Source organism: Protopterus annectens, chromosome 2.part0 (assembly GCF_019279795.1).
Source record: "Protopterus annectens isolate FY-2018-M chromosome 2.part0, PAN1.0, whole genome shotgun sequence".
NCBI lineage: Eukaryota > Metazoa > Chordata > Ceratodontiformes > Protopteridae > Protopterus > Protopterus annectens.
Genome location: NC_056728.1, coordinates 731166390 through 731191428, shown reverse-complemented (window position 1 = coordinate 731191428; position 25039 = coordinate 731166390). Strand labels below are relative to the sequence as shown.

Genomic DNA, 25039 nt, shown 5'->3' with positions numbered 1-25039 from the left:
CTGAATACAGATCTCAGTCCAAGTTATGATCAAAAGTAGGGCTTCACTGTACTCAGCATTCATGCCTTATTTCAAAGAAATGCCCAAATTCCTTTTATAAGGCTTAGAACTTAATATGTTACTGTTCAGGTGCCTGTCTGCAAATAGAACCAAGGGCCATGTTTTAGAGCCACTGGCTAGAAAAAAAAGTAGGCTTGAACAGTTGATATTTTGACACATTTATGTATTTTGGGCATATCATAAAAGTCACTAACCTTTGGAACTTTAATAATGGACATTGTCATACAGCAAATCCAAAAACACATGGTTTTGCTGCATTTGCATGCAGACTGAATATCTACCAAATCTGTGAGTTGCATATTCGTAACTTGGCACATTTGGACCTAAAGGTAAGAAAACATACTTTTAAATGCAATCTTTCCAGAGAAGAAACAATGAGATTAAATGATTTACAAAACAACAAAGAAATCAGGACCATGCAACCTGATAAAGGGGGTGGGTTGGTCGTGATGAATGAATGCGACTATAATATGAACATGAGGTCCATTTTTGCATCTGACACCTATAAGGAAGGTATGAATGAGTGCAGTGTTGCATACAGCAGGGTTAAGGGAAATGTAAATGACTTGTTCATTGACCAACAAATTTCGATTGATGATTATAAGTATCTAAATGTGATTCATCATAAGATCCCCTATGTTTGGTTTGCCTAAGATATATAAAAATAAAGAACAACCACCAATGCGACCAATTGTTGATGGCCGTAGTTTTATCACCACCCCTTGGCTAAATTTTTGGACACTAGATTAAAAAGTTGGTTACCCAGGAGCCACATGTTTGCTGTGATTCATGGGAATTTTAATAAAAAATGAATGACCTTCCCTTTAAAGATGCACACACCTTTATCACTGTGGATGTCAAGGACTTGATCATTCCCCACAAGTTAGGACTGCAATAGTTTTCTGAATGTTTGATGGAGAAAAATATTCCACAATACCAAATTAATGTTTGTCAGTTTATTGGAAATTGTACTGAAAAATAATCTTGTTAAATTTGGAGTTGACTTATTCTTACAAGCAGATGTAGCCATGGGTGCTGCTTGTGGTGGTCTTTTTGCCAGCATTGCTCTACTATAATGGGAGAAAATATTTTTGTTTAACTCCTCTTTTTTTGCATTATGTAGATTCTACACATGCTTTTTGGATGATATTTGCATCCTGTGGGATAGCAAGGCTCATGGTGTCCTCCATTTTTTGTCATTTATTAATCAAACAACAGAGTTTCTTGCATTCACCCATTAGAGTAGTGATGTGAACGTAGCTTACCTGCCTATATGGTTGGCCAAGGATGACATAAACAGAAGACTCCCCTCCAAAATTTATGGGAAACCCACATATTCAAAGAGTTTTCTCCATTTTGACAGTTTGTACCCCATAACACAGAAAAGGGCAGTGGTCAAGGGCCAATTTGTGAGGGCAGTCCGAATGATCATGAAGATACTGCCTTTTGGGATGAATATGTTTTTAAAACATGGCTATTCTACAAAATTTGTAGATAACTTGATGCTAGAGGTGAGCAATAAATGTGAGTCTCATCATTTTTTGCCAACTTTGGGAGGCCCTTGTGTAACCAACAACAGAAGAGATGAAGGCCTTCATGGTGGGGATACTATATCAATGCCAACCATGGCTGAGACCATGAACACCAAACACAAAGACCTCCAGGAATCCTTTTATTACAACTTATTCTACTGAAGGTCTCTCCTTGAAATCAATTCTGGAAATGAATTGGTGTCTTCTCCTACAAGAGAATACCATTTGTGATTATGTGGGCCGGGTCCATGAGTGGTGTTCAAAAGGGGCAGGAATTTGAAAACAGCATTAGAACAAAGTTGGTCCAAACACCAACATAAGCAAAATTTTGAATTTATGGGGATGAAAAAGTGTGGATGTTCTTTGTGTTTCACTGTTGCAGTCATCACCTGTGGATTATCCCTGCTGTAGTAGCCCTTGATCGGCCTGAATACCAGAACCAATGTTTTTGTGTGCCGGCTGCCATTGCCTGTAGTCTGACATCAGGTCATCAGTGCTATAAAGCAAGGCAGCCGATGTCATTACATCAGTCTTTCTTGCCATGGAGCCCGTAGCAGAAGCAGTTTGCATGAGTGCCAGTCGGTCGCTATCAGAAGTTGAATTTCAGCAGAAAATATCTAAAGCTAAATACCTCGTTAGGGACCCTTTTTTCTTGCTCTAACCGATGTTCGAAAAAGTTAACAATTGTCTCGCCTGTGGAAAGCAGATCCCACACTGAGACTTTCATTCTTACTGCATCACTTGTTTAGGCCCAGACCACGACGTCCCTCATTGCCAGTTCTGTGCCGTCTTTAATGCAAGAACCATTCGCCATAGAGCCCTTTTTGTAGACTGTTGTTTTCGTGTTCCGTCTTCGAATTCCAGTATGACTTCCATCAGCCAACAATCTGTTGACATTCCGAAAAAAACGTAGAGATAAAGATAGAGACAGGCCACGCAAGGCTAAGCCTTCCGACAATGCTACAGCTAAGCAAGTAGTCAGTTCTCTGGAATTCAGTGAGGTGCTTTTGCAGCCCCTGATGACTGACTCGCTTTCTACGCAGGCCTCTGGCGAGATCCTGTTGGAGTCCGGTATGCCACACAAATCCACTTCGTCTTCTAAGCCTTTGGCTGTCTCTGCCTCTGGGTTCGGAGCAGCAATGCAGGCACCGGCTTCCACGGAGGCCTTTCACACTACCAATTCTAGACAAAAAAACGACATCTTCACATCTGACTACCACTTCTCAGAGACAGTCAGATTCTCTCAGGCCTAGAAGCCAGGCCACTCCTAAGAAATCTGCTTCTAGCCACCATCTTGCTACTGTTCCCCCACCCCGAGCTCAAATGCTTAAAATGGCGGAGGATCTCATCTCCCTTATCCGAGGTACTCAGGCCCCCACTGCAGAAAGGAAAAGGCATCCTTCTCCAGAAATTATGACAGACCAAGAGTCTGAGGAATCTGATTATTCTGCTTTTGAAGAGGAACAACATCCCTTAACTGTTTGAGGATTCCGATGCAGAGGAATCCATCCCTTCTGCCTCCCCTCCGGAGGACCTCTCCTTTGGGGAAACCCTTCTCTCCCTCAGGGAGCATCTTCAATGGGAATCTCAAGACTTCCTACAGTCAAAGAAACGAGAGATTCTGGACCTGCCCCAGCACAGACTCCTGGCCATCCCACCCATTTTGGAAGTGGTGGATGATTTTTTTCATGAATCCAGCTTAGTCCCTGATGCCCCTGCACCAACTAAACCTGACCGGTACTACAGAGCACCAGATTCTCACAAATACCTGTACAGGAACCCTGCTGCAGACCCTGAGGTCATTACACAGGGACGTAAAGGCGCTAAGACTGGTTCTGCCAAGAATCCTCTTCCTTCTGACAAAACTCCAGAGCTCTGGACAGTTCGGGTAAGAAAGTGTACACCTCTGCAACCTTAGCTATCAGAGCAGTCAGTTGTCCGTTCCATATGTTAAAATATCAACAACACACTTTGGAACAATTAAAACAGAAGATTCCTACCTCTCCTGATGGTGCCATCTCAAAAGAGCTGGCAGAATTACTACACTCTGCTTGTCAAGTGGCCAGACACTCATTACAATGTGGATATGACGCCCTAGAAGCTTCTAACAGGGCAGCAGTGACAGGATCTGTTATTAGAAGACATTCATGGCTGAAGCAGCAACCTCTCCCTGATGATGTCAAGTATAAACTTATTGATGCAGTCCTAGATAAGGAAAGCTTGTTTGGGGAAAAAGCAGAAGAGGTTCTTAAAAAGATGGAAGACAAAGCAAAATCTATGCAAACAGTAAAATATTTCTTTCAAGTTCAACCTCCCAGATGCAGCAGGAACTTTCCCTCTAATCACTGGGCCTTCCCCGCACCTAGTAGACAGGGCCAAGGTAAGCCCCACAGGGACGGGCCATCCAGGCCCCTATCCCAGGGCCAGCAAAGAAACAAACAGTGGACTACTTCCGTCTCTTAAGGCAGGGAGTTCTAAGCCAGGCTTCTATAGCAAGCACTCACAATGACTCTCCCTCCCCCCTCTGCCCTCCTTTCACTCATCAAAAACTAGGAGGAAGGCACAACCCTCTTCAAAGACAATTGGGTCTCTATAACCAAGGACCAGTGGGTCTTAAAAAAACATTTCTCAGGGATACAGATTCTTCTTCAACGAATTCCCTATTCCAAGAGGGTACCCAAACTTCCCCCCACACCAGTGGGAATAGGCATTGAAACAGGTCCAAACTCTATTATCCCAGGGGGGGGAAGTAGAACCTATCCCTCCAGATCAAACAGGAAAAGGTTTTACTCCAGACCATTCCTTGTTCCCAGAAAGGAGGGCACTTGGCACCCCATCCTGGATCTATCCAAACTGAACACCTCCTTGGTGGTCCCCAGATTCAAAATGCTAATCTTGCAGCAGCTCCTGCCTCTGCTCACACAAAATGCTTGGTTTGAGACACTAGACCTAAAAGATGCCTACCCTCCACATCCCCATCAGGGAGTCTTGCAGAAAATTCCTGCACTTCAGAGCAGGCTATCAACATTTTCAGTTCTGTGCACTGCCCTTTGGCTTATCTGTTGCTCCCAGAGTATTCACTAAATGCTTGTGCCCAGCTATAGCATTCTCCAGACAGAGGAAATATACAGATTTACCCTTACCTGGGTGACAGCCTCATTCAGGCAGAGTGCAAAGAAAAGTTGCTCCAGGACCTTCTCTTTGTCAAATCACGCCTAACTTCCCCAGGGTTCACCATCAATGAGGAAAAGATTAAAGCAAAACCCCACCAGAAAAATTATTTTCCTTGGAGCTGTGCTAGACACAGCAACCCAAATGGCCTTCCTATCCCCAGAAAAGCAGAGCTTCCTGTCTCTCTACTTCACCCAGCTAGCTTCCAGAAGTCACCTCACTGTGAGGAAGTTCCTGCAAGCCCTGGGATACATGGCATCTTGCATCCTTCTCATCCATCTTGCCAGACTTCACATGAGAAAACTTCAGTGGTACTTAACCTTTGGTGTCAGCACTCTCAGTCCTTAGAGACCACTCTCCTCTGATCCCTTGTATAAGGGCTGAATTTCTCTGGTGGGCAGAGGCCTGTGCCATGAACAAGGGTTTTCCCTTCATTCTGTGTCCTTCCAGCCAGACCATCACCACTGACACCTCAGAAATTGCTTGGGGCGCTCACCTAGCAGGCAGATGTACCCAAAGCCTTTGGAATGCCCAGCAACTTCACTTGCACATCAACCAGAAAGAAATGATGGCAGTGCAAAAGCCTCTAACTTCCTTCCAACCCCATCTCAGGCCAGGGGTCCTCCTTATAAAAACAGACAACACCACAGTAATGTGGTACATCAACAAGCAGGTGGGCACCCAATCTTACCCCCTGTGCATCTCTGACCAACAGCCAACTCCATGGGGCAACACCTAACTGCCCAATACTTACCAGTGATCAACAACACACTGGAGGTCCACCTAAGAAGAAGCTTACTGGACCCCCACGAATGGCAGCTCCACAGAGAAATCTTTCTGCAAATCATCCAGGAGTGGGAGACCCCCAGAAGTGGACCATTTTGCCTCGCACCTCAACCACCAGCTGCACAAGTTCTATACTAGGGAGTATCACCTCCTAGCATGGAAGATGGATGCCTTGACCTTTTCCTGGAGCTCCCTCTTTGTGTACGCATGCCCTCCTCTGCCCCCTTATTCCCAAGGTTCTGACCAGAATAAGAGAGGTGAGACCAAAAGCCATGCTCATTGCTCCAAATTGGCCCAGACAGCATTGGTACCCCTTATTACACAGTCTGACCTTACATCCCCAAAGCTGCTTCCCCTGATGTTGGACCTCTTAATCCAGAAGAGGTGGAAAGGTACTGCACCAAGACCTACAGACTCTCAAACTTTCAGCATGGCTTATACAGTAAAATCTAAAAGGAGTCCCTGTTAAGCAAACAGGTCCTGGACATCATCACAGAGTCCAGAAAGCCCAGCACAAGAAAATCATATGCAGGAAAATGGAAACAATTCTGCTCCTGGAAACAATCAGAAGGGGGCAGTACCTCCCAGCCTTCCATCCCTCTCATCCTGGATTACCTAGCAGAGTTACTCAATAGTGGCCTCTCTTTCTCCTCTATTAAAATCCATGCCTCAGCCATCTCTACCCATTATGATTCAGACCCACCCCTCTTCTCTCATCCTTTGATTAAGGAATTCCTCAGAGGAGCTTCTATTGTCAGGCCTCCCAGAAGGCCTCCGACACCACCCTGAGACCTGAATTATGTGTCAAAAAAACTAACCGTACCTCCTTTCGAACCTGCCGCTTCAACAGAATTGAAATACCTATCTTGCAAGACTGCCTTCCTACTAGATATCACCTCAGCCAGAAGGGTCTTCGGACTTCAAGCTCTCATGGCTGTCGAGCCCTTCATAATTTTTCATGCAGACAGAGTCTCCCTGAGCATTAACCCCTGCTTTATGCCCAAGGTGGTATCTGATGTGACCCTTAACCAGGCCATACACCTTCCCACCCAAACCTCAAAACAAGGGGGAAAGAATTCTACACTCACTAGACGTGCACAGACAACTCAGATACTATCTGGACCATACTAAGCCATTCAGAAAAACAGACAAGCTTCTTGTAAGCTTTGCCCCAGGGGCAGAGGGGAAGCCCATCTCCAAACAAACCATTTCCAAATGGATTTTACACTGTATCCATTTTTGCTACAGACTACATGGGAAATCCATCCATAAGTCTGTCCGTACCCACTCCACTAGGGCACCCTCCACTTCCACTCCCTTCCTCAGAGGAGTACCTACCAGGGACATCTTTGAAGCGGTCACATGGACCTCTGTCCATACCTATACAAAGCATTACCACTTAGCTCTCTTTTCTAAGTCTAGGGCAGGGTTTGCCTCTGCAATTCTGCAGGGCCTCCTGACCCATACCTAGGACTCAACCTATCCTTCCATCATTTTCCTCAGCTTTGGGGAGCCTCCCATAGGTGATGACTGCAGCAGTGAAACACGAAGAAAATAGTACAGTTGCGTACATTTACCATAAATGTAGATGTTCGAGTGTATTCACTGTTGCAGTCTTGGTTTCCCTCCCTCTATCCCCCATTTAACATCTTCCCGTAGGGGACACAAACTTCCCAAGGTGGCTTTTAGCCACCAGGACCACTACTCTTTTTTTCCCTTGTGCTTCTGATAGGTTAGGGCAGGAAAAACTGATGTAATGACGTCTGCTGCCTTGGTTTATATCACTGATGACCTGACGTCAGACTACAGGTGATGGCAGCCTTCGCACAAAAACATTGACTCTGGTATTCAGGCCGACCGAAGGCTACCACAGCAGGGATAACCCACAGGTGATGACTGCAACAGTTAATACACTCGAACATCTACATTTAGTGTACACAACTGTACTTTGCTTCCCCAATATTCTGGTGTGCTGTGAAATTGCTTAGAACAACCAGGTGATCGCTATAAGAAACAGATTTGATTGAGAAACAAATATAACAGTGGCATACACATACAGGTAGCAATGCCTACAGCTAATCAAAAAAAGAGGTTTTATACCAGCTTTATTAACTTTAAAGAAAAATTTTCTTCAGGCTACATCAAAAGTTTTTCCACTAGGTCAATCCTAATTAAAATTTTCTTAAATTGTTTCCTAATAGTCAATTTAAATATGTTATCCTTAAATTTACAAAAACAAAAATAAAAAGTAATAATAAACAAAAATATATTAAAACAAAAGTTATAAAATATAATATAATATTAATATAATATATATATAAATTAAAGCACTATATATCATTATTAATATAATATTATAAAAAAAGTAATAATAAGTTAGGATAACACATATCATTTTGCATCCTACAAAGTTGATCAATTTGATAAACATCAAAAATAATATGTATACACACTCAGGATTTAACATTCAACAACATAACCATTTAAAAATGGCTGTTTATCTTAATTTTAATCATCATAGTAATTCCTTTTATTTTTAAAATGGGGGGCTATATTACAACTTTTAACTTTGGCATATTGAAGGCATCCAATTTGAGCTGCCAGTGTAATTCTAATTGAAAAACAAACATGAACAAGGAAGCTCCCTCACATAATTTGTGGATTTCTCATAATGTTGTGAATTAAAAAAAATGTCCATGGTTAGAGTCAACATGTTGTTTCTTTTGGCTCAGTTAAGTTGACAAGCATGCCTAGTGGCATATATGTGTTGATATATTATTTCTGATTTTTCTGTTCAGCTTTTTTATATAAAAATTAAGGATACAAACGAGAGAGCCACATATATAACTGGATTTGTTGACATTAAAATAATTAACTATTAATTTTTTGCTTTACCCTGACCTATACTGAAGGAACTTCCGATTCACAACAATATGCTTACACCTCTGAATGTCCAAACACCTTATCTTTAGTTTTTTTCCTGGTTTAGTGCATTTGTTTGTAAAAATCCAATTCTTTAATATTAAGCAATGTCTGAATCTTGGTCTATTACTAAATTGCACCAAAAAGAAAAAGAACAATTAAAAGTCATGAAAGTTCAATACCATAACACAATCAGGACTAAGAGTTGTTTCTATAATGGTTCTATTATAGTCAAAAAAGACACCTAAATTTTCTGTAAATTCCTCCCTATCATGTTTCCTGCTGTTACACTCATTTCTTCTATTGGAAATAAATATTATTAAATCTAATAAAATTCACCTCACAGTAAATTAAAACTTCTAAAAAAAATTGTTCATTTTATTCTCTTCTTTGCATTATCATTTAATTCATTTTCTACACATCAAAGAGGAGAAAGCCCTCAGAAAAAAATCTTTAAGCCACTCTTTTCTTTTTTATACTACACATCTGCTGTGTAGTACGATTGCTTTGTTTTAATGTAAGTGCTTTCTTTAACTTATATGAGTGGAACTTATTAATCTTGTGAAATCCTTTAATTTGTACGTCTCTAAAGTAGTCCATTTCAAAGGAATCTAAACTTCAGTATGATTTAAATCCATTTTCATGTACTTAGTCTATCAAAGGCGTGCCTCGGCAAACTGAAAAAATTGTTGAAATGAAAATGTAGTCAAGATCAAGAGTGTAGTGGCATCGGTGGTCCTTCGTCTTCCATCAAAAGAAAACAAATACAAAATTCTAATATCCCATAAGCAGTGTCCTTCCTGTCCTTCCATAATGAGTGATTCAGGACAAATTTCCTCACCCTCACAATGGGGCCACTATGGCACCACCATATATAGAGGATAGTTTACCCATATATTAGAATTTTTAGTAGTCTCTCTCCAAAAAAACAAAGAAGTTAGAGGATAGAGACATATTCAAATGTTCTTGAGCAATTCATTCTCCTCCTTTTGGAGTTATAGGTTTCAATAGTAACCCATACAGTCATTAAGCTGGTGAAAGAATATTCTGTTGATGCTTCCTAAAACTGTCCATCTGTAAAGGTTGTTGCTTGGAGAAAAGTGCATGTTGCTTTATGTACAAAGATATTATATGTCATTGTATCATATACAGCTGATGTATATTTTTTAGAGGAGTATCTATGACTTCCCTATATCTGATAAGGAATAGGGACCTTCCACCTACCAGAGCTTATCCTCATAAACCTTGGAGAATATGATGTTACTATGGTATGAAACATCATGGTCGATTCTTGGCCTTTGATGAATAGGTCCTATAATATAGATTTGTAATTCTTTTCTTTGTATTCATAACATGTCCCTAAAATAAGTTATTGTCTTTATAAATTAAGATTGTCAATGATTGAGAAATTATACAATCATTTTGTAAACAACAAGCTTGTCTTTTTTCATTATACAATCCATATCTTCTTACAACACAACACCCCCTGCCTTTTGCCTCTGGTCTTAGGTTCTTTTAACTTACTTTTATTGGTTATGCCTTTCTTTTATGTCTTTTGTTATATCTTTTTTTTCTTTATCTTCACTTTCTTTATCTCAAATTTCAAAGATCTAGCTCACATGCATGGAAGTTTCAAAGCACTTCTTTTCTAAAATCTTAAATCTTCTTTCTTTTTCATTTAAATTCCTTTTTTTAAATTAAATTTAAGAACATTTAAATTAAGATTAATAAGACATTTAATGTTTGGATGGGACAAAAATTATTACTAAAATGGGTTTAAAGACCAAAGTAAATCCCAAAATAAGCTCCAAATTTGGCTATAAAAATAAGTATATAAATTGTATATAATGAAGTCTCCTTTCTTTGTTCTTCTCAATTTTGTTGTAGTTAGAAGTCAGTAAAGGGAATGTTTTGTTCTTCAGAGTGTTCTTTTCTTGGTTCTTCTTTTTCCCCTAAAAATCTGGGTGTGGCTTTCCCTAAAATTCAACATATATGCATTAATGAGCAGTGCCCCTTTATTTATATTCTGGCCCCTATCTTATTCTTATTTCATATTCTATTTAACTACATTTCAGTTGTTCAGTAGGGTAGTTCTTCTCCCTCTTCATTTTTCCTCTTCCTCCCTCTCATGCCCATGAGCCTGACTAAGCCTCGACTAAAGTAAAATTAGCTAGTTTGGGGGGGGGAAGCTGTAGCTGTATTGATGTGTGTCTGTCCCCTACAATTTTTTTTTTACTTTGATTTTTTCACTCACTTAAGTAGTGTCTATACTTGCAAAATACGTTCATAGTCAAATTTAAATTTTTCAAAATGAACATACATTCTAATTTCCTCATCAATATGACCAATTTCAGCACTCAAGATATCTATATGTGCTAAATAATGTTTGACAATCAACTCTAACAGATCTAGACCTTGTTTTAAGAAACAGATTTGATTATTGTACAACAGAGGTGGTATATTGTGCACTATATATGTTCTGCCCTTGTTTTCACATAGGAAAAACAGAGAGGAGACTGAAGGACAGAATATGCAAACTTCATATGAAGTCAGAATGAGAAAAGAGACTAATGCCCTCTACAAACACATAAAATTCTACCCACACCACACGTTCAAATTTTGTATTTTGGAACAAATGCCTTCTAATAGTAATGAAAGTCCATGGACCTTATTACTGGAAAAACGTCAAGTGTGTTGGTAGTTGTGTTTGAATGCCAGTAGTTAGCCTGGACTCCATGAACATGTTTAAGTAGCATGTTTGCTTAAGTTAAAAGCTTGGGAAAGATGAGCTCTAAATACAGGATTTATATTTTACATACTTTTATCTATTTTTCTGATTTTATGGAGAATGCATTTTGTTCTATTTTCATATATATATATATATATATATATATATATATATATATATATATATATATACATAGACACAGACACACACACACATACATATATATATATATATATCTATGTATGTATGTGTGTGTGTATATGTATGTATGTATATATATATATATATATATATATATATATATATATATATATATATATATATATATATATATATATATATATATATTGTTTTATACTTGTTTGCAAATTTTGTCAATAGAATTGACTACGTGCTGCACACTGTGAAATTCTTTATAGTGGCTCCTTTAAGATAATTAATTTCCTAGGGGCTTGGCGGTCATGTGGTTTAACACAAAAGCTTTAAAATGTGTGTGCACTTCCAGCAATGTTTATCTGATGAAGTTCATGTATTTTGTGAATGAAAGCACTTCTCTCATAGTTTTAAGCAAGTTTTTATTTTAAAATGTGTTTGGATTTAAGTTCTTCTGGATTTTATCTGCAGCAGTTTGTTCCTTGGGCCTTCCATTTATGTTTTAATCTGTATTTCTTCAGTTTGTTTTTTGGCTTTTTTTTTTTTTTGTATCATGGATGCTGGAATATAAACTGCAGCTTCCTCTCAGATTTCTTCCTGTGAGTTGGACTTGCAGACAACACAGGCGGTGGGTGATTTCGCTGTACTCATCCAACAACTCTCACAGAAGGTGGATAATCTTGCAGCAGCTCGTTTCAGTGCAGTTACAGTACCGCTAACACAGAATGAATTTTCTGGTGAATCCAGGACATTGGACTTGAATTCTGGTTGCTTTTCTTCAGCTTCTAACATTACTGAATTACAAAATAGAGGTAACAATTGACATACATTACTTTTAAACATTATTAATGAATCTTCCAGGTCTTTAATCCATAGCGGACAGGTTTTGTCTCCGCCCCCTTTACTTGGTGAATGGTTATGTTCTGAAGTGTTGTTTATAGACTCTCAGCTGGATAATGCATATTTCAAAGAATGTATTAAGGCACATGTAGTACCAAAAGGTCTACGTATGTGGCGCTTCCCGACTGGTCTCATTCCTAACTCTGAGTACATCATGAACTCTCAAATTTGTTTGACAGACATGGGATGGGAGTATATGGTTATGATTGTAAATATAACAACAAATTAATTGATGAAATCATGGTGGATATAGAAATCTTGAATAAGTCAAATCATTCATAATTTGCAATATGAATTATTTAAGTGTGAACATATCTGCATTTTCAGGAGTATTGATGAACAGATATGAAATATTCATTACCACAAAGTTAAGACGCTTGAGAGGGATAGATGTGAATGTAAAGAAAAGAAGGTGTACCCCACCCCCTCCACCATCACAAGTATGGGGTACCAGATTTAATGTCAATTGTAATATTCATGCATCGGGTTATGAGCAAACTGACCCGAGACAGGATGTAATGGATGATTTGTTGGAGGAGGAAAATGAGGATGATTTTTTAGAACATGGGAACATTCCAGTTCTCTGGAGGTCAGAAAGGATCAGGAACCGATGCTTCACGTCTGAACAATCAATGAAACAGCAGGAATGTTCCCAGGCAGAATTTGAATACAACCAACAAAACTGGAGAAGAGGAGCCAGGAGAAAGAATGGGTGTGGAATTACAAGAAGTGGAATTAAGTCCAGTCCCTGATATTACTGCGTGTATTCTACCCCCATGCACCACCGTGACAAATTTTACTGGTGATGTAAATGTCTACAATTTTTCATATGTTAAGATTGGTGCTTATCATGGGGATTTATTTGCTCAAGGTCTAACTTTTGTACTTAATAGGCATATGGATGTTGCAAACACACTCATGGATCTTAAGGAATATTCCAGAAAATTAAATTTCATGGTGGTGATTCAAATTGTGGGATCAGCCATGCATCAATTAAGGATATTTATTTATTTTATTTATTTTATTTTACATTTGTTAACTGGGATGGTCCGACTGGACACAGTTCCATTTTCAGCGGAGGCCTGGAAAGAAAAGCTCCACAGTAAGTAAAATTTTACACAATATGTTAAAATACAGTGTACAGAGAATTTTCAAACAATATGTATTCATAACAAGATCTATATATACAGGAACAAGTAGTTACACGTGGTTAATAACAGAATAAGCATACAAATTCAATCAGCATTAGAAGACCTAGATTGTAATATATATTACAGTAGGTATGTTAGAAAGTGAGGTATATAAGTGGAATAATTTGAGAACTTATGTAATACATGGGCATAGCCACTTATTCTTTGTGTGTTCTAAGTGAGTTTTTGAAGTGAGAAGAGGTAGGGGTAGAAATCAGAGCAGGAGGGAGATTATTCCAGGTTCTAGCTATGGAGTGGGAGAACAGTGCTTTTCCTGCAGTATTGTTAGCCCTAGAGATACAGATGAGGGGTTTGTCAGAAGATTGGAGAGGCCAATTTGTATTATAGTGGATGAGAAGTTGGCCTAGTGCAGTTTTTTTTTTCTGGATGTGTTACCACATTGTAGGCAATGACTAATTGGTGCTAGGTTAGTAGCTGAGAAAGTTCCAGCCATTGCAGATCCCTTAGAGCCTGGCAGTGGTGAGTTCTAAAGGTGGAGTTGTTTGCAAACTTGGCAATTTTATTATAACATGATTTGAGTCTGGCAAGGTCAAGTTTTCTAAGCTGGGTAAGAATTGGAGCAGCATACATAAAGGTAGACAAGAGGTGAGTTTGGGCTAGGATATCTAGCACTTATAATCCCCCAATTCACCCTGTGATTAACTGTTTTGAAAAAATCTGTGAGTTGGATATTCATGACTTGGCACATTTGACCGAAAGGTAATACCATGGTAAAGATACCGTGTTTCTCCGTAAATAAGACCTAACCAGAGAATAAGGCCTAGCATGGTTTTCCTGGGTGGTCATGATATAAGCCCTTCCCCAAAAATAAGCCCAAGTTAAGATCGTCAACAACACACAACGGACGTGTTGAATTATAAAATAATAATATTATTGACAGCTGTTGACTGAGGTTATCGTACTCTGCTCACCATTTTTGGACCATTCGGACACCCAACTTCTCTTTGCAGAAAGTCATAAGATTCTTTCCCCGGGAGTCCTCCACGATTCTTACTGTAACCCTTATCCTCGCTCACACTTGACATTTGAGATCCTTGGCCCCTAAACACTGGCAAGTGTACTTTGATTGGTCAAAGTACAGACAACGCATGTAAAATGTGCGCACTTGATAAACGGATGTAGTTGTGTCTTCTTAACTGTCACCATTTTTGTTGTTACTCCTGTCTCGTAAGTCTTCAGTTAACCCCCCTCAGACAAGATGAGTGCAAAAAGAAAGAGCTGTTCCATCGAGTATAAGAAAGGAATTGTGGAGGACTCCCAGGGAAAGAATCTGATGGCTTTCTGCAAAGCAAAGTAGTTGGATCTCCGAATGGTCCAAAAATGGCGAGTAGAGTACGATAATCTCAGTCAACAGGTGGACGATGGAAATGCTAAGAAATAAGTGTGGATCAGGTCGGCAACCATTATCTTCTGAGCTGGAAGACATCATCTGTGAATGGATTGCTAACAGGAGAGCAAAGGCTTTGGTTGTGTATAGGGCTGATATTCAAGCATTTGCCCTTGCAGTGGCACCACAGTTAGAAATATCCCCAGAAGAATTCAAAGCATCACAACATTGGCTGGATGGCTTCCTTCAGTGATATGAACGGTCTCTAAGAAGACCGACAACACTGTTCAAGCTGGAAGATACTGAAGTCATTAAATGTGCACTTACATTCAAGTCCTTTGTTGATGGCATCGACTTTTCTAAATACCAACTCTCCAACATGATTGCTGTGGATGAAACTGCAGTGTTTATGGGCCAAGGATCTCAAACAACAGTTGATCAGAGGGGTGCCTCGTCAATCTACATTCCCTCCACTGGTTACAAAAGTGCGTGTGTTGCCTGTATTTTGGCAATTCGTCTAGATGGAAAGAAAACCCCACCTCTAATCATTAGTAAGGGCAAGAAAGATAAGATTGAATGTGTTTCAGGCATTTACATTCTTGAAACCGAAAAAGCCTGGTGCACACAAGCAGTTATAAGGAAGTGGGTCAATGTAATGCTGCCACTTGTTTTGCGAGGTGGCAAAACAGGTATGCTAGTCTGGGATTCGGCCAGCACTCACTGCACTAAAGACGTGAAGAACTTCCTTGCACAGAGAAGAATAGATCAAATAATGATTCCCGCAAGAATGACTGCCTATCTCCAGACTCTTGATATTTCAATAAACAAGCCATTCAAGGGCCATTTGTGCATGGAACTCGATGACTACATTGAAAATAGAATGGAGAGAAATCAGCGTGGAAACTTTGTGAAGCCTGGCCTGCAAGAGGTTGTGACTTGGGTGAAGAATTCATGGGATAAAATCACTGACAGCTATGTTGCCAATGCACTACGAGCAGGCTGCGTGGACAAGCAATGCTCATTTAAGGAGAGCTCTATTGCTGGGCATGACAGATTGGGGCCAATGGTTCTACAGGAAATAGAGTCACAAGAAATTCAGGCTGGAATTCGGGGGTTGGTGACTTGTAACAATGTTCCAGAAGAAGATGACATGACTGTATTTGAATAACTTTTCCATTATCGGAACAGAATGGATTGCTTCTGCTTTCAGCTGCCAGCAAGCTCTTGTCTGTTTTTTGACTTTATTGTATTAAGGTAACATTTCACTGTCAAGAGGTAATTACAAAGTAAGGCCACTAGTTCCCAGACTTCATTTTTTATGACTTTTCATCATTCTTCTCTTATGGTTTGGGTAAGGAATAAAGAAATCCTCACCACTCAAAAAGTGGCAGTTATTCACCTATTTTATTCTCCTCCTCCAATGCACATGTATTGAGATTTTTCTGCACTTTCTGTTAAGCATGAAATATTGCACTTTGAAAGCCAAGGTATAGATATTCTGAAGTTGAAATGTTTGTTGCACTGTTTTATGTAGAATACTCACACAACTGTTAACTCGTTACCTAAAACTGTTGCCCAATAACGGAAAAGTACCAAATAGATGTCAATTTGTGTACATTAATAAATGTTGATTTTTGTACATGAATAAATGTAGATTGTTGTAAGGGGGGGGGGGTAAATAAGGCATCCCCTGATAATAAGCCCTAATGCGTATTTCGGCGGGGAAAAAAGTATAAGACCTGGTCTTATTTTCGGGAAATACGGTATTATTATTATTATTGTTATTATTATTATTATTACTATTATATGTAATGAAAAAGCTGATTCTGTCTGGTGTCTGGACATGAGTGCTTGCTAAAGTGCATTTTAGTGCATATTAACTTTCTTCTGGTCAGCAGTATTGAAAATCAACATTGCCAACCATCTTTTAGAAGGGAGGGTTGCTTTTTCATGTTTGCTTTATGATGCATCTAAAAATATGGATAGTGATGCAGATAAGTGTACATTGCAAAATGTCATATGTGATGTAAAGAATGATTTATGTGACACCGTTATTCTGGAAGTAGTATTGCTTCCCCAGGAACAGCTGAATTTGGGTTAAGGGGTGGAGTAGTAGGGGCTGAATATGTTTCTCCTGACTCCGCATTGAAAAGGAACAGAAAGGCAGTGCATGTTTCTTTTCACATAGATGAGCAGAAAAACAGTTACATAAGCAAATTGTTGCTGTCCTAGTTTGGGGGAAGAATACTAAACTGTAAAGATGATAGGTTGATTAAGGTGCTGGTGGGGTTGGACAGTGTATGGCGACAAATTAACTAGTCTGGTGTCTTCACTTGAATGTAGGTGGGACTGGAAAGTACTTAACATGATTTGTTTTATTAAGTGTAAGTGGGAGTTTAAATGGAGATACAGAACAAATGGAGTGGGAAGGGGGTATAGTTTTCAAACTGAAGGGGAACATTTTAGGTAAGATAAGGAGTGTAGATCAGCTGAGTGAGTTTCTTGAATGAGTAGTAGAATGCAAAACAGTGGAGTCATTCAGAAAGGATTGGATAATGGAGGAACATACAGTTGGGTTGCTATAGTTCCTTCTGTCAGTACTCTTCTGTATGTAAGTAGACAGATCTTCAAGTTCCCATATTTTTAGTGTCTAGTAGCATGAAAACTCGATTCTTTTTTGTTTTCTCCATTTGTTTGATCACTTGTGTCATTTAACACCTGCTTTTCATTTAATGTATGCCTGTTTTAATTATTTCCATGTTAGAAGCTTTGCCATGACTAAACGAATATGTATACTGAATATAACTTTTCATGGAGTGTAAGTAGTACCAGTTTGCCACATGTTTATTTGTACCACATGCTGGCATCCACCATTTTATCCTGACCTTTGTGCCAGCTTTAAGAACATCACTACCAACTTCGTATACACTAGGCACATACTCCAGTCTTCCGATGAGAGGAATATTTTTCCTCCAGTTATCTTCTAATGTCACAAGTTTACTGTAAACTGTGGTTAGCAGGAACATTAATTCTATTTAACCATTGTAGAAATGAACTAGAAAGCCAAAGTCGATTTAAAAACTTCTTAGGAAATGAAACAAATGTAAAAATGTATACCTACTGTTATTTTTCTTTACAGTGCAACAAAAGTGACACTCCTAGGAGCTGTACTGTTCAGTTTACAAACAACAGGCTATTTACCAATTGCACAGCATAACCTAATGTTCATGTATACCATCTTTTTGGTTGTTACAAAGGTAAGCAATTTATTTTCTGATATTTCCAACACAGTGTCTGTCTGAAATACCATCTTATCCAATAATGGTTATTTTTGGATAACATGCTTAACAGTTTTCTTTTACAATGAACATTAGAGTATAGCAGTTATAATGCAGTTGTCTCTAGTTACATTTTATGCATTTGCTTATCTTTTTTTAATCTCCTTGGTTAAATTTGTGGAAGTTAATGTACAGTAATACACTGAAGGCTTAATAGTGTTAACCTCTTTAGTCACCAAGATGAGAGCTTTTTGTGTGAGTGTAGCTTCATAGAAAATGATAGAAATCTACTCAGTGTTAACATAGCTGGTTCATAGTGGGGGCTCTGCTGCACTTCTTATTTAGAGCTTCCAGTGCAAAGTATACAACAGGTGTTCATTATTCTGACAACTACAATATTTTGGCTATTTGGGTTGCATCTTGCCCAGGCTGCAACAACCAGGTAGTATTAAAAAAGGTCTGGCTCCCTCCCACACAGTCTCACTGCTGATCACCTTAACCCTTGGACAGAAATCGGTAGCCAGAGGCTAGACAACTTCAGTACTTTCTAGCTGTGTAAAGGGAAAGGAGCTTTACAGGAGCAACAATTGGCTACTGGCTTCATTTCTGTCAGACAAGTCCCCGTGGGGAAACCTTCCACATAGGTTATATTGCATTTTTACATATTTTTGTTATATTTGTTTTATTTTCTGAGGTATACCAACAATTTTATCAGTATCTGAAGTTTCTCGTCAGAAAGTGCAGTTTTTAGAATGAGGCTTATTATTTAATATTGGAACAGTTTCTGTGAAAATAATGTACAGCTTTTGAGACATTTTAACTGAAGTGTAAATAAGTAAAGGCTGGGAAGTATTTTTATGCATTTAAAATGGTGTTTGTTTTTATTCTTATGTACACTTTGTGACAACTTAGTTTTGTTGTTTTACTGTTGGGACATGTTGCTTAAAGATGTTATATTTGAGCATCGAGAAGAATATTTCAGGATTATAAATGTGTTTTATGTTTGGTGCTTGTGTACACTTCACGACAACTTACCTTAATTTCTTGTTTTATCTGAGTGCACTTTCTGTGAAAGAGACTCGAGTTCCGACAGGATTTTTGTGTACTGCTTGTGCTTTTACTTGTGAATTTTGAGCAACTTCATAGAGAAATGTAAGTGTGTGTGCTCCCTATGAGCACTTGTCTGACAACTTACTTTCCAACAGACTCTTCACAGCAGCACTTATTGGCAGTCTGGCTTTTTTGTTGACTACAGCATGGATTCTAACTTCAGTCCTCCTGCTGCTTTTCCTGCTGTACCTAAAAAGAAAAATAACAACAGAATAAGGGCCCATGCTTACACCATGGGCTCAGACAATACCTCAGCCGTTGGTGGGTGATTTTGTAGTGATGATTATTCACTGTTTTCTCCAGGTTCCTCTGGTGTAATTCCTTCTGCCATCATGGATATGGGGTTAGCCATGTCTTCTGCAGCTGTTCCATTGTCCAATCTGAGCATGGGAGAACCATCATCTTTGAGTTTGGGTGTTTTTTCTGGGAAGTTGATCTTGTATGGGCCAAGGAAAGAGAGCTCTTGCCCGGGATGAAGTGCTGTCTTGCATTTGATTTCCTTCCAAGGATATTCCTAGAAAATCAAAATAAAGGGTTAGACATTGCTCATACAACAAAGACATTTTTGTCTGTTCATAAGGATGATTTTCTTACCTTAGCCAGTATCTTCCAGTATCTTACAGTAGGCTTTTTGTTATGGAGAGCAGAATTCTATAGCAGAAGACTACCTGTGTCAAAAATATATGTCATTCCATGTCACTGTTGCAGTATTATTCACCTCTGGGATCTCCTGCCAAGGATAGCTCAATGTCTGGTCAGCATACCAAAGCCAAGAAATAAAAAGTTGTGCTGGTGACCACAGTACCAATAAAATGAAGTATATCCAATCCAACTCGCACAAGGTTCAAAAGCTGACAATTTATTAATATAAAAAGACAGAGAGGAGCACTTTCATCCCATAAAAAGAGACATCGCCAGATAAAATTCATGGTGCAGTATTCACTGTAAATATCTTACAAGGTACCTTCCCACTTAAATTGGTCAATTAATTAATTAAACGTCAATGCACATTCTTAGTTCTTGAAGTTCCATTATTGTTATTAATAGATCATAGACAATAGCATTATTCAGTATGAGCCAAACCATTCAATAAGCCTAAAGGAATTTATATAAAATGTAAAATGTAAAAGTTGTTAAAGATCTCTCTTTTCCTTAAATAAAAGCTGCCTTCTCATTTAAAATAAGTTTAAGGGAAACTTGCTCATTTAAACTAAGGGTAAAGTAGCATTTAGCCTAAGCTGCCATATCAACTCTCTTTTCATTAAAAACCTCTTCCAGTCTACCTCTAGGATTTAGTTTTATTGTTTGAAGAATGCCAAGTGTAAAACAGGAAAATGTACTACATATGATGCAATGTTTGTACAGAGCACTAGTCTCCTTTTTTATAGAAATGTCATAAACGTGCTCATACATTCCTTTTTTCAAAGCTCTCTCCATCTTTTCTATATAGAAAGCAGGACACCCATCACATTTGGTACAAATAAACCAGTCTACAAGTGCTACAATTCCCATCTTGAAAATTCATCCTACTTCGTAAAATGTTTTCCAAAATCAAACTACATTCCTTTATTATGAATGGACACTGTTTACATTTGCTACATAGGCCAGTTCCCCTATTCTTAGATGTGGCATAAGATCAGCCACTCTCAAACAATTGTTTGAAATGTTTTCCAGTTTTATGTGTAACCACAGATTCTTGCCCAACTAGTTCATATAATTATTTATTAATCTTGACAGTATTCCAGATCTTTTTTTACAATTTCTCTCTGATGTTACTAGTATAGTGGTTGTACTCAAGTATTAAGGCTTTCTCAAACCTAACATTTTTAGATCCTTCCACTGGTGTTTCTAATCCAGTACCTAGCAGGGGTTTAAATTTAACACCCCAACCTTAGTACACCTCATTAATAAGCATACCAAAGTCGTTATTACCTAAGGAGCATTGTACATCAAATGTATGCTTCCCACACATGCGTAGGGCATAAAGGTGACATAAGTACGCTCCCAACTCAGAACTTCAAGGCCATTGCCATATGTTTGTCTGAAGACCCTTCACATTCACTAATTATACCAAGCCTACATGTTTCAGATATGCACCCCTTTGGGTTTCTTTTTCTTACATTGTTCAGTGGGTTACATTGTCATCCAAGAAAGGGAAATGTCAGTGTGGGAGGCAAACTCCCCATAAAGACCACCAAGATACTTTCTCATGGCCACACTTAGTGTTCCATCTGTCAGGCCTTTGCACCCAAGACCTTGTCTTGTTGCTTTTCTTCACTTTCCATTTACCTTGAGAACCAGCAGCTCAAGCTTTTGGCCTGGGGCGCCATGGCAGAAATACTGCCGCTTAAAAAGAGGGCCACTAACAGTAGTCTTGAGCTAGCTGCTGTCCAGCCTCCACCAGACATCTCTGTTGAGGTCACTGAGAACCCAGAGGATAGCCCAGCATTACCTTCAGTTTCTTTGGCTGTGACCTTCTCAGAGGCAGTCAAGGAACCTGCTTCTCGCACATCCTCAGAGACATTGCATGTGTCTGCTGCAGACATTAAGGGGGAACCAGAACTGATTATTTCTGAGGGGCCCAGAGGGATTCCTCAGATACTGGTTAAGAAAGAGGTGCCGGGTACCTTCGTAGAATCCAGGCAAGGGTCTGATCCTGTGGGTTATATCAGAGCGGACACCCCAGTGCATTAATGGCAGAAGACTGAACTTATGATGTTAAGTTGCCAGTGATCCACAAAGTGAATGGCAGGACTTTACCCAAGGTGTGTTCACTGCCTTGTCAAAATTGAAGCCTCCTCAGGAAGACTCAGTCCCTCACCTCCTTGTTCCTCTATCTCTAAAAGGACTAGAGACACGGAGTCATGAGATGAGAATTGTGATTCTGAGGCTGACTCCCTAGCCTATTACTCTCAGTTGCCATCACCATTAAACTGTGACTCAGAGGAGGATAATTTTTCAGTCTTGATTTTTCTTTAGAGGAGCTTTCCTTTGGTTACGTGTTCCTGCATATGATGGAGCATTTCAAATGGGATTGGTCCCAAGTATCAGATGTCCAGAAGTATTGTAAGTTTCTACAAATGAACTCTCCTAAACCTACAGCTGCCCCTCCTGTGTTGGCTTCTGTATTAGATACCTTTTCTGCTGCTTCCCTGACACCCAATTCTTAGCCTCAAGCTCCTAAGATACCTTACAGATTCTATAATATGTTGGATGCATTTAAAGTTCTTGTACAGTGGCCCTTCCTTTGATCCTGCAGTGATTTCTGTATCTACTGACAAGCCTTGTAGGCTGTTGCCCTCTTCCAATTCCCTCCTTTCTGATAAGGACAGCAGATCCATGTAAAGAAATGGAAAAAGATTTACACTTTGGCTACTTGAACCTTCAGGGCCATGATTTATCAAACTGATATGACATTGTGCATCCTGTTTCTTCTTTCCCATATTGGGAAAAGTGTTTCTGATATGCCTGACTGTGATTATAAGGCCTCAGCTCTCTCTCTTTGCTCATTTTCACATTTCAGGTTGCCCATGACTCTATCAAATGCGGCTATAATGCATCCTCCAAGGCTGCTGCCTCTGTCTTAGTGATGAGGTGCTATTCCTGGCTTCACCTTCACCTTCAGGCCTTGCCAGATGATAGCAAAGGAAGACTTCTGGATGCTTTGTTGGATAACCAGAATTTGTTTGGCTCCATTGTGGCCAACGTTTTTCAAAACATTACATAATCAAGGTAAGGTCACAAAAGATTTGAAACAAATGTTTATCCTTCCTATCACCAGTTTCAGAGGAACTATCCCAGTAAGACTGCTTTCTTGCCTAGACTGTCTAGATAGTCTTACAAAGGTAAGAAGGCTCCCAGGTGTGTTTTTTTTCTGATAAGCCTACTCAAATGCCTAGATGGTCTGCCCTTCCTTCCTCTTGGCCAGGTTCCCCTATCCCTCAGGCTTTCTCTCTCTCTCAGTTTGGCAGGTGATTACCACAGACACTATTCAGTAGGGTTACTTTATGACCAGGAAAACCCTTCCCTAGTTTTCTGGTACTCCTCCACTCCCTGCAGAACAGCTTTCTCATTTTCCAGCAGTGTTGCAGGGTCTGCTGGACCAGGGTACGATTCAGCCAATTCCACAAGTGTTTGGTCTTTTATTCTAGGATGTTTCTGATTCCCAGAAAGGAAGGTCTTGAAGACCTGTCCTTAGACCTTTCCTTTTTGAACACCTTTTTCATAGTGTCTTCCTTTTGAATGATTTCTCTTCAAACTCTGCTTCCTCTGTTGCTCCCCAGGCCTTTCTTGTTTCCCTGGATCTGAAGGATGCTCATCTTCACATCCCTATCCACCCTGTAGTTAGGAAATATTTGCATTTCTCTGTTTGTTCCTATCATGTTTGTGCTTTTCCCTTTGGGCTTTCAACAGCCTCTAAGGTGTTCACCAAATGTCTAGTCCTTGTAGTCTCCTTTTGCAGGCTTCAAGGCATTCAGGTATTTCCTTATTAGGATGACCACTTGCTTCAGGCTCCATCCATTTCCAAGGTGGTGCAGGATCTTCATTTTACCCAGCTTCTGTTGTATAGCCTGGGGTTCACTGTCAACCTTCAAAAGTCAATGTTGACTCCATCTCAAAGCTGCATTTTCTTAGGCTGCATGTTCCAGACTGTTCCAATGTTGGCATCTCTTTCTGCCTCCAAGGTTTTGTCCCTCACATATTATTTCCTGGCCCTGCTTCCCCTGTCCTCTCCTCCAGCCATTAAGTTTATCAGGGCTCTGGAGTGCATAGCCTGTGCTATCCACATGCTTCCTTGGACCAGGATTTATATGAGGAAGATTCCGTGGTACCTGAAATCAGTGTGGCTTCAACATCTGCACCCACTGGACCATCTCATTCCCCTGCTCCTTTGTCTCAAACTGGAATTTCACTGGTGGTTTTGGCAGCTGTCTATCAATCCAGGTGTCCCTTTCCACCCTCCTTAGCCATCTCAGGAACTCTTCACAGATGCATGAGAGCTGGGTTGGGGAGCTGCTTCAGGCACCCTGAAGGTATAGGACCACTGGTCCCCTCAGCAGAGGGTGGAGCACATCAACATCAAGGTAATGCAGGCTCTTATTCTGGCCCTTGTGTCCCTTTAAGATTTTTTATGGACAACACTGCAATCATGTGGTACATCAACGAACAAGGGAGCATGAGGTCCTGCCTTCTTTGCAGACTGGCCCTTTAAGCATGGGAAATAGAAATAGCCATCAATCTGCAGGTCACCCTACAGGCATTCTGTATCCCTTCAGAGCACAATCTTGTGTCATATTTTCTCAGCAAGTCCAGGACACGGCCTCACGAATGGATACTTCACAGGGTTATATTTCTGGACATAGTTCGTTGGTGGGTTATTCCTCATTTAGAACTCTTTGCCTCCTCCCTGAACAGGAAACTCCCTCAGTTCTGTTCCAGAGTCCTGAGTCTTTTGGCTTGGAAGGTGGACACTATGTCTTTTTCTTGGAAGGGAGTATTCCTGTATGCCTTTTCTCCCCTTCCTTTTCTTCCAAGGGTCCTTCACAACATTGATGACTCCATTTTGGCCCAGACAACACTGGTTCCCCTTGTTATTTTATCTGGCCAGGCACAATCATCACAAGGTACTGCACCACATGGATCTTCTCTTACAGGACAGAGACAATCTCCTTCACCCTCATCTGTCTTGGATCCTAGGGGCTTTAATTCCTTTCTGGCACCAGTTTGCTGAGGACATGCTTAGGGTCTGGCAGGAAGCCAGGAAACTCGGTACCAGAAAATTATATATGTCCAAATGGAAGAGATTTTCTGATGGTGTCTTAAACATTACCTTTTCAGAAGGGGGACACCCTTGGTTCTTT

The 25039-nt window shown here is 39.8% G+C and overlaps 1 protein-coding gene across 1 annotated transcript in view; it reads left to right on the top strand.

Annotated features, from left to right (window-relative positions):
• TMEM38B (transmembrane protein 38B) overlaps positions 1-25039 on the top strand; it is a 453229-nt gene that overhangs the window by 402157 nt on the left and 26033 nt on the right. The window contains exon 5 of the mRNA XM_044061049.1: positions 17930-18047. Coding sequence (XP_043916984.1) covers positions 17930-18047 — 118 coding nt within the window. The remainder of the gene's footprint in view (positions 1-17929; positions 18048-25039) is intronic.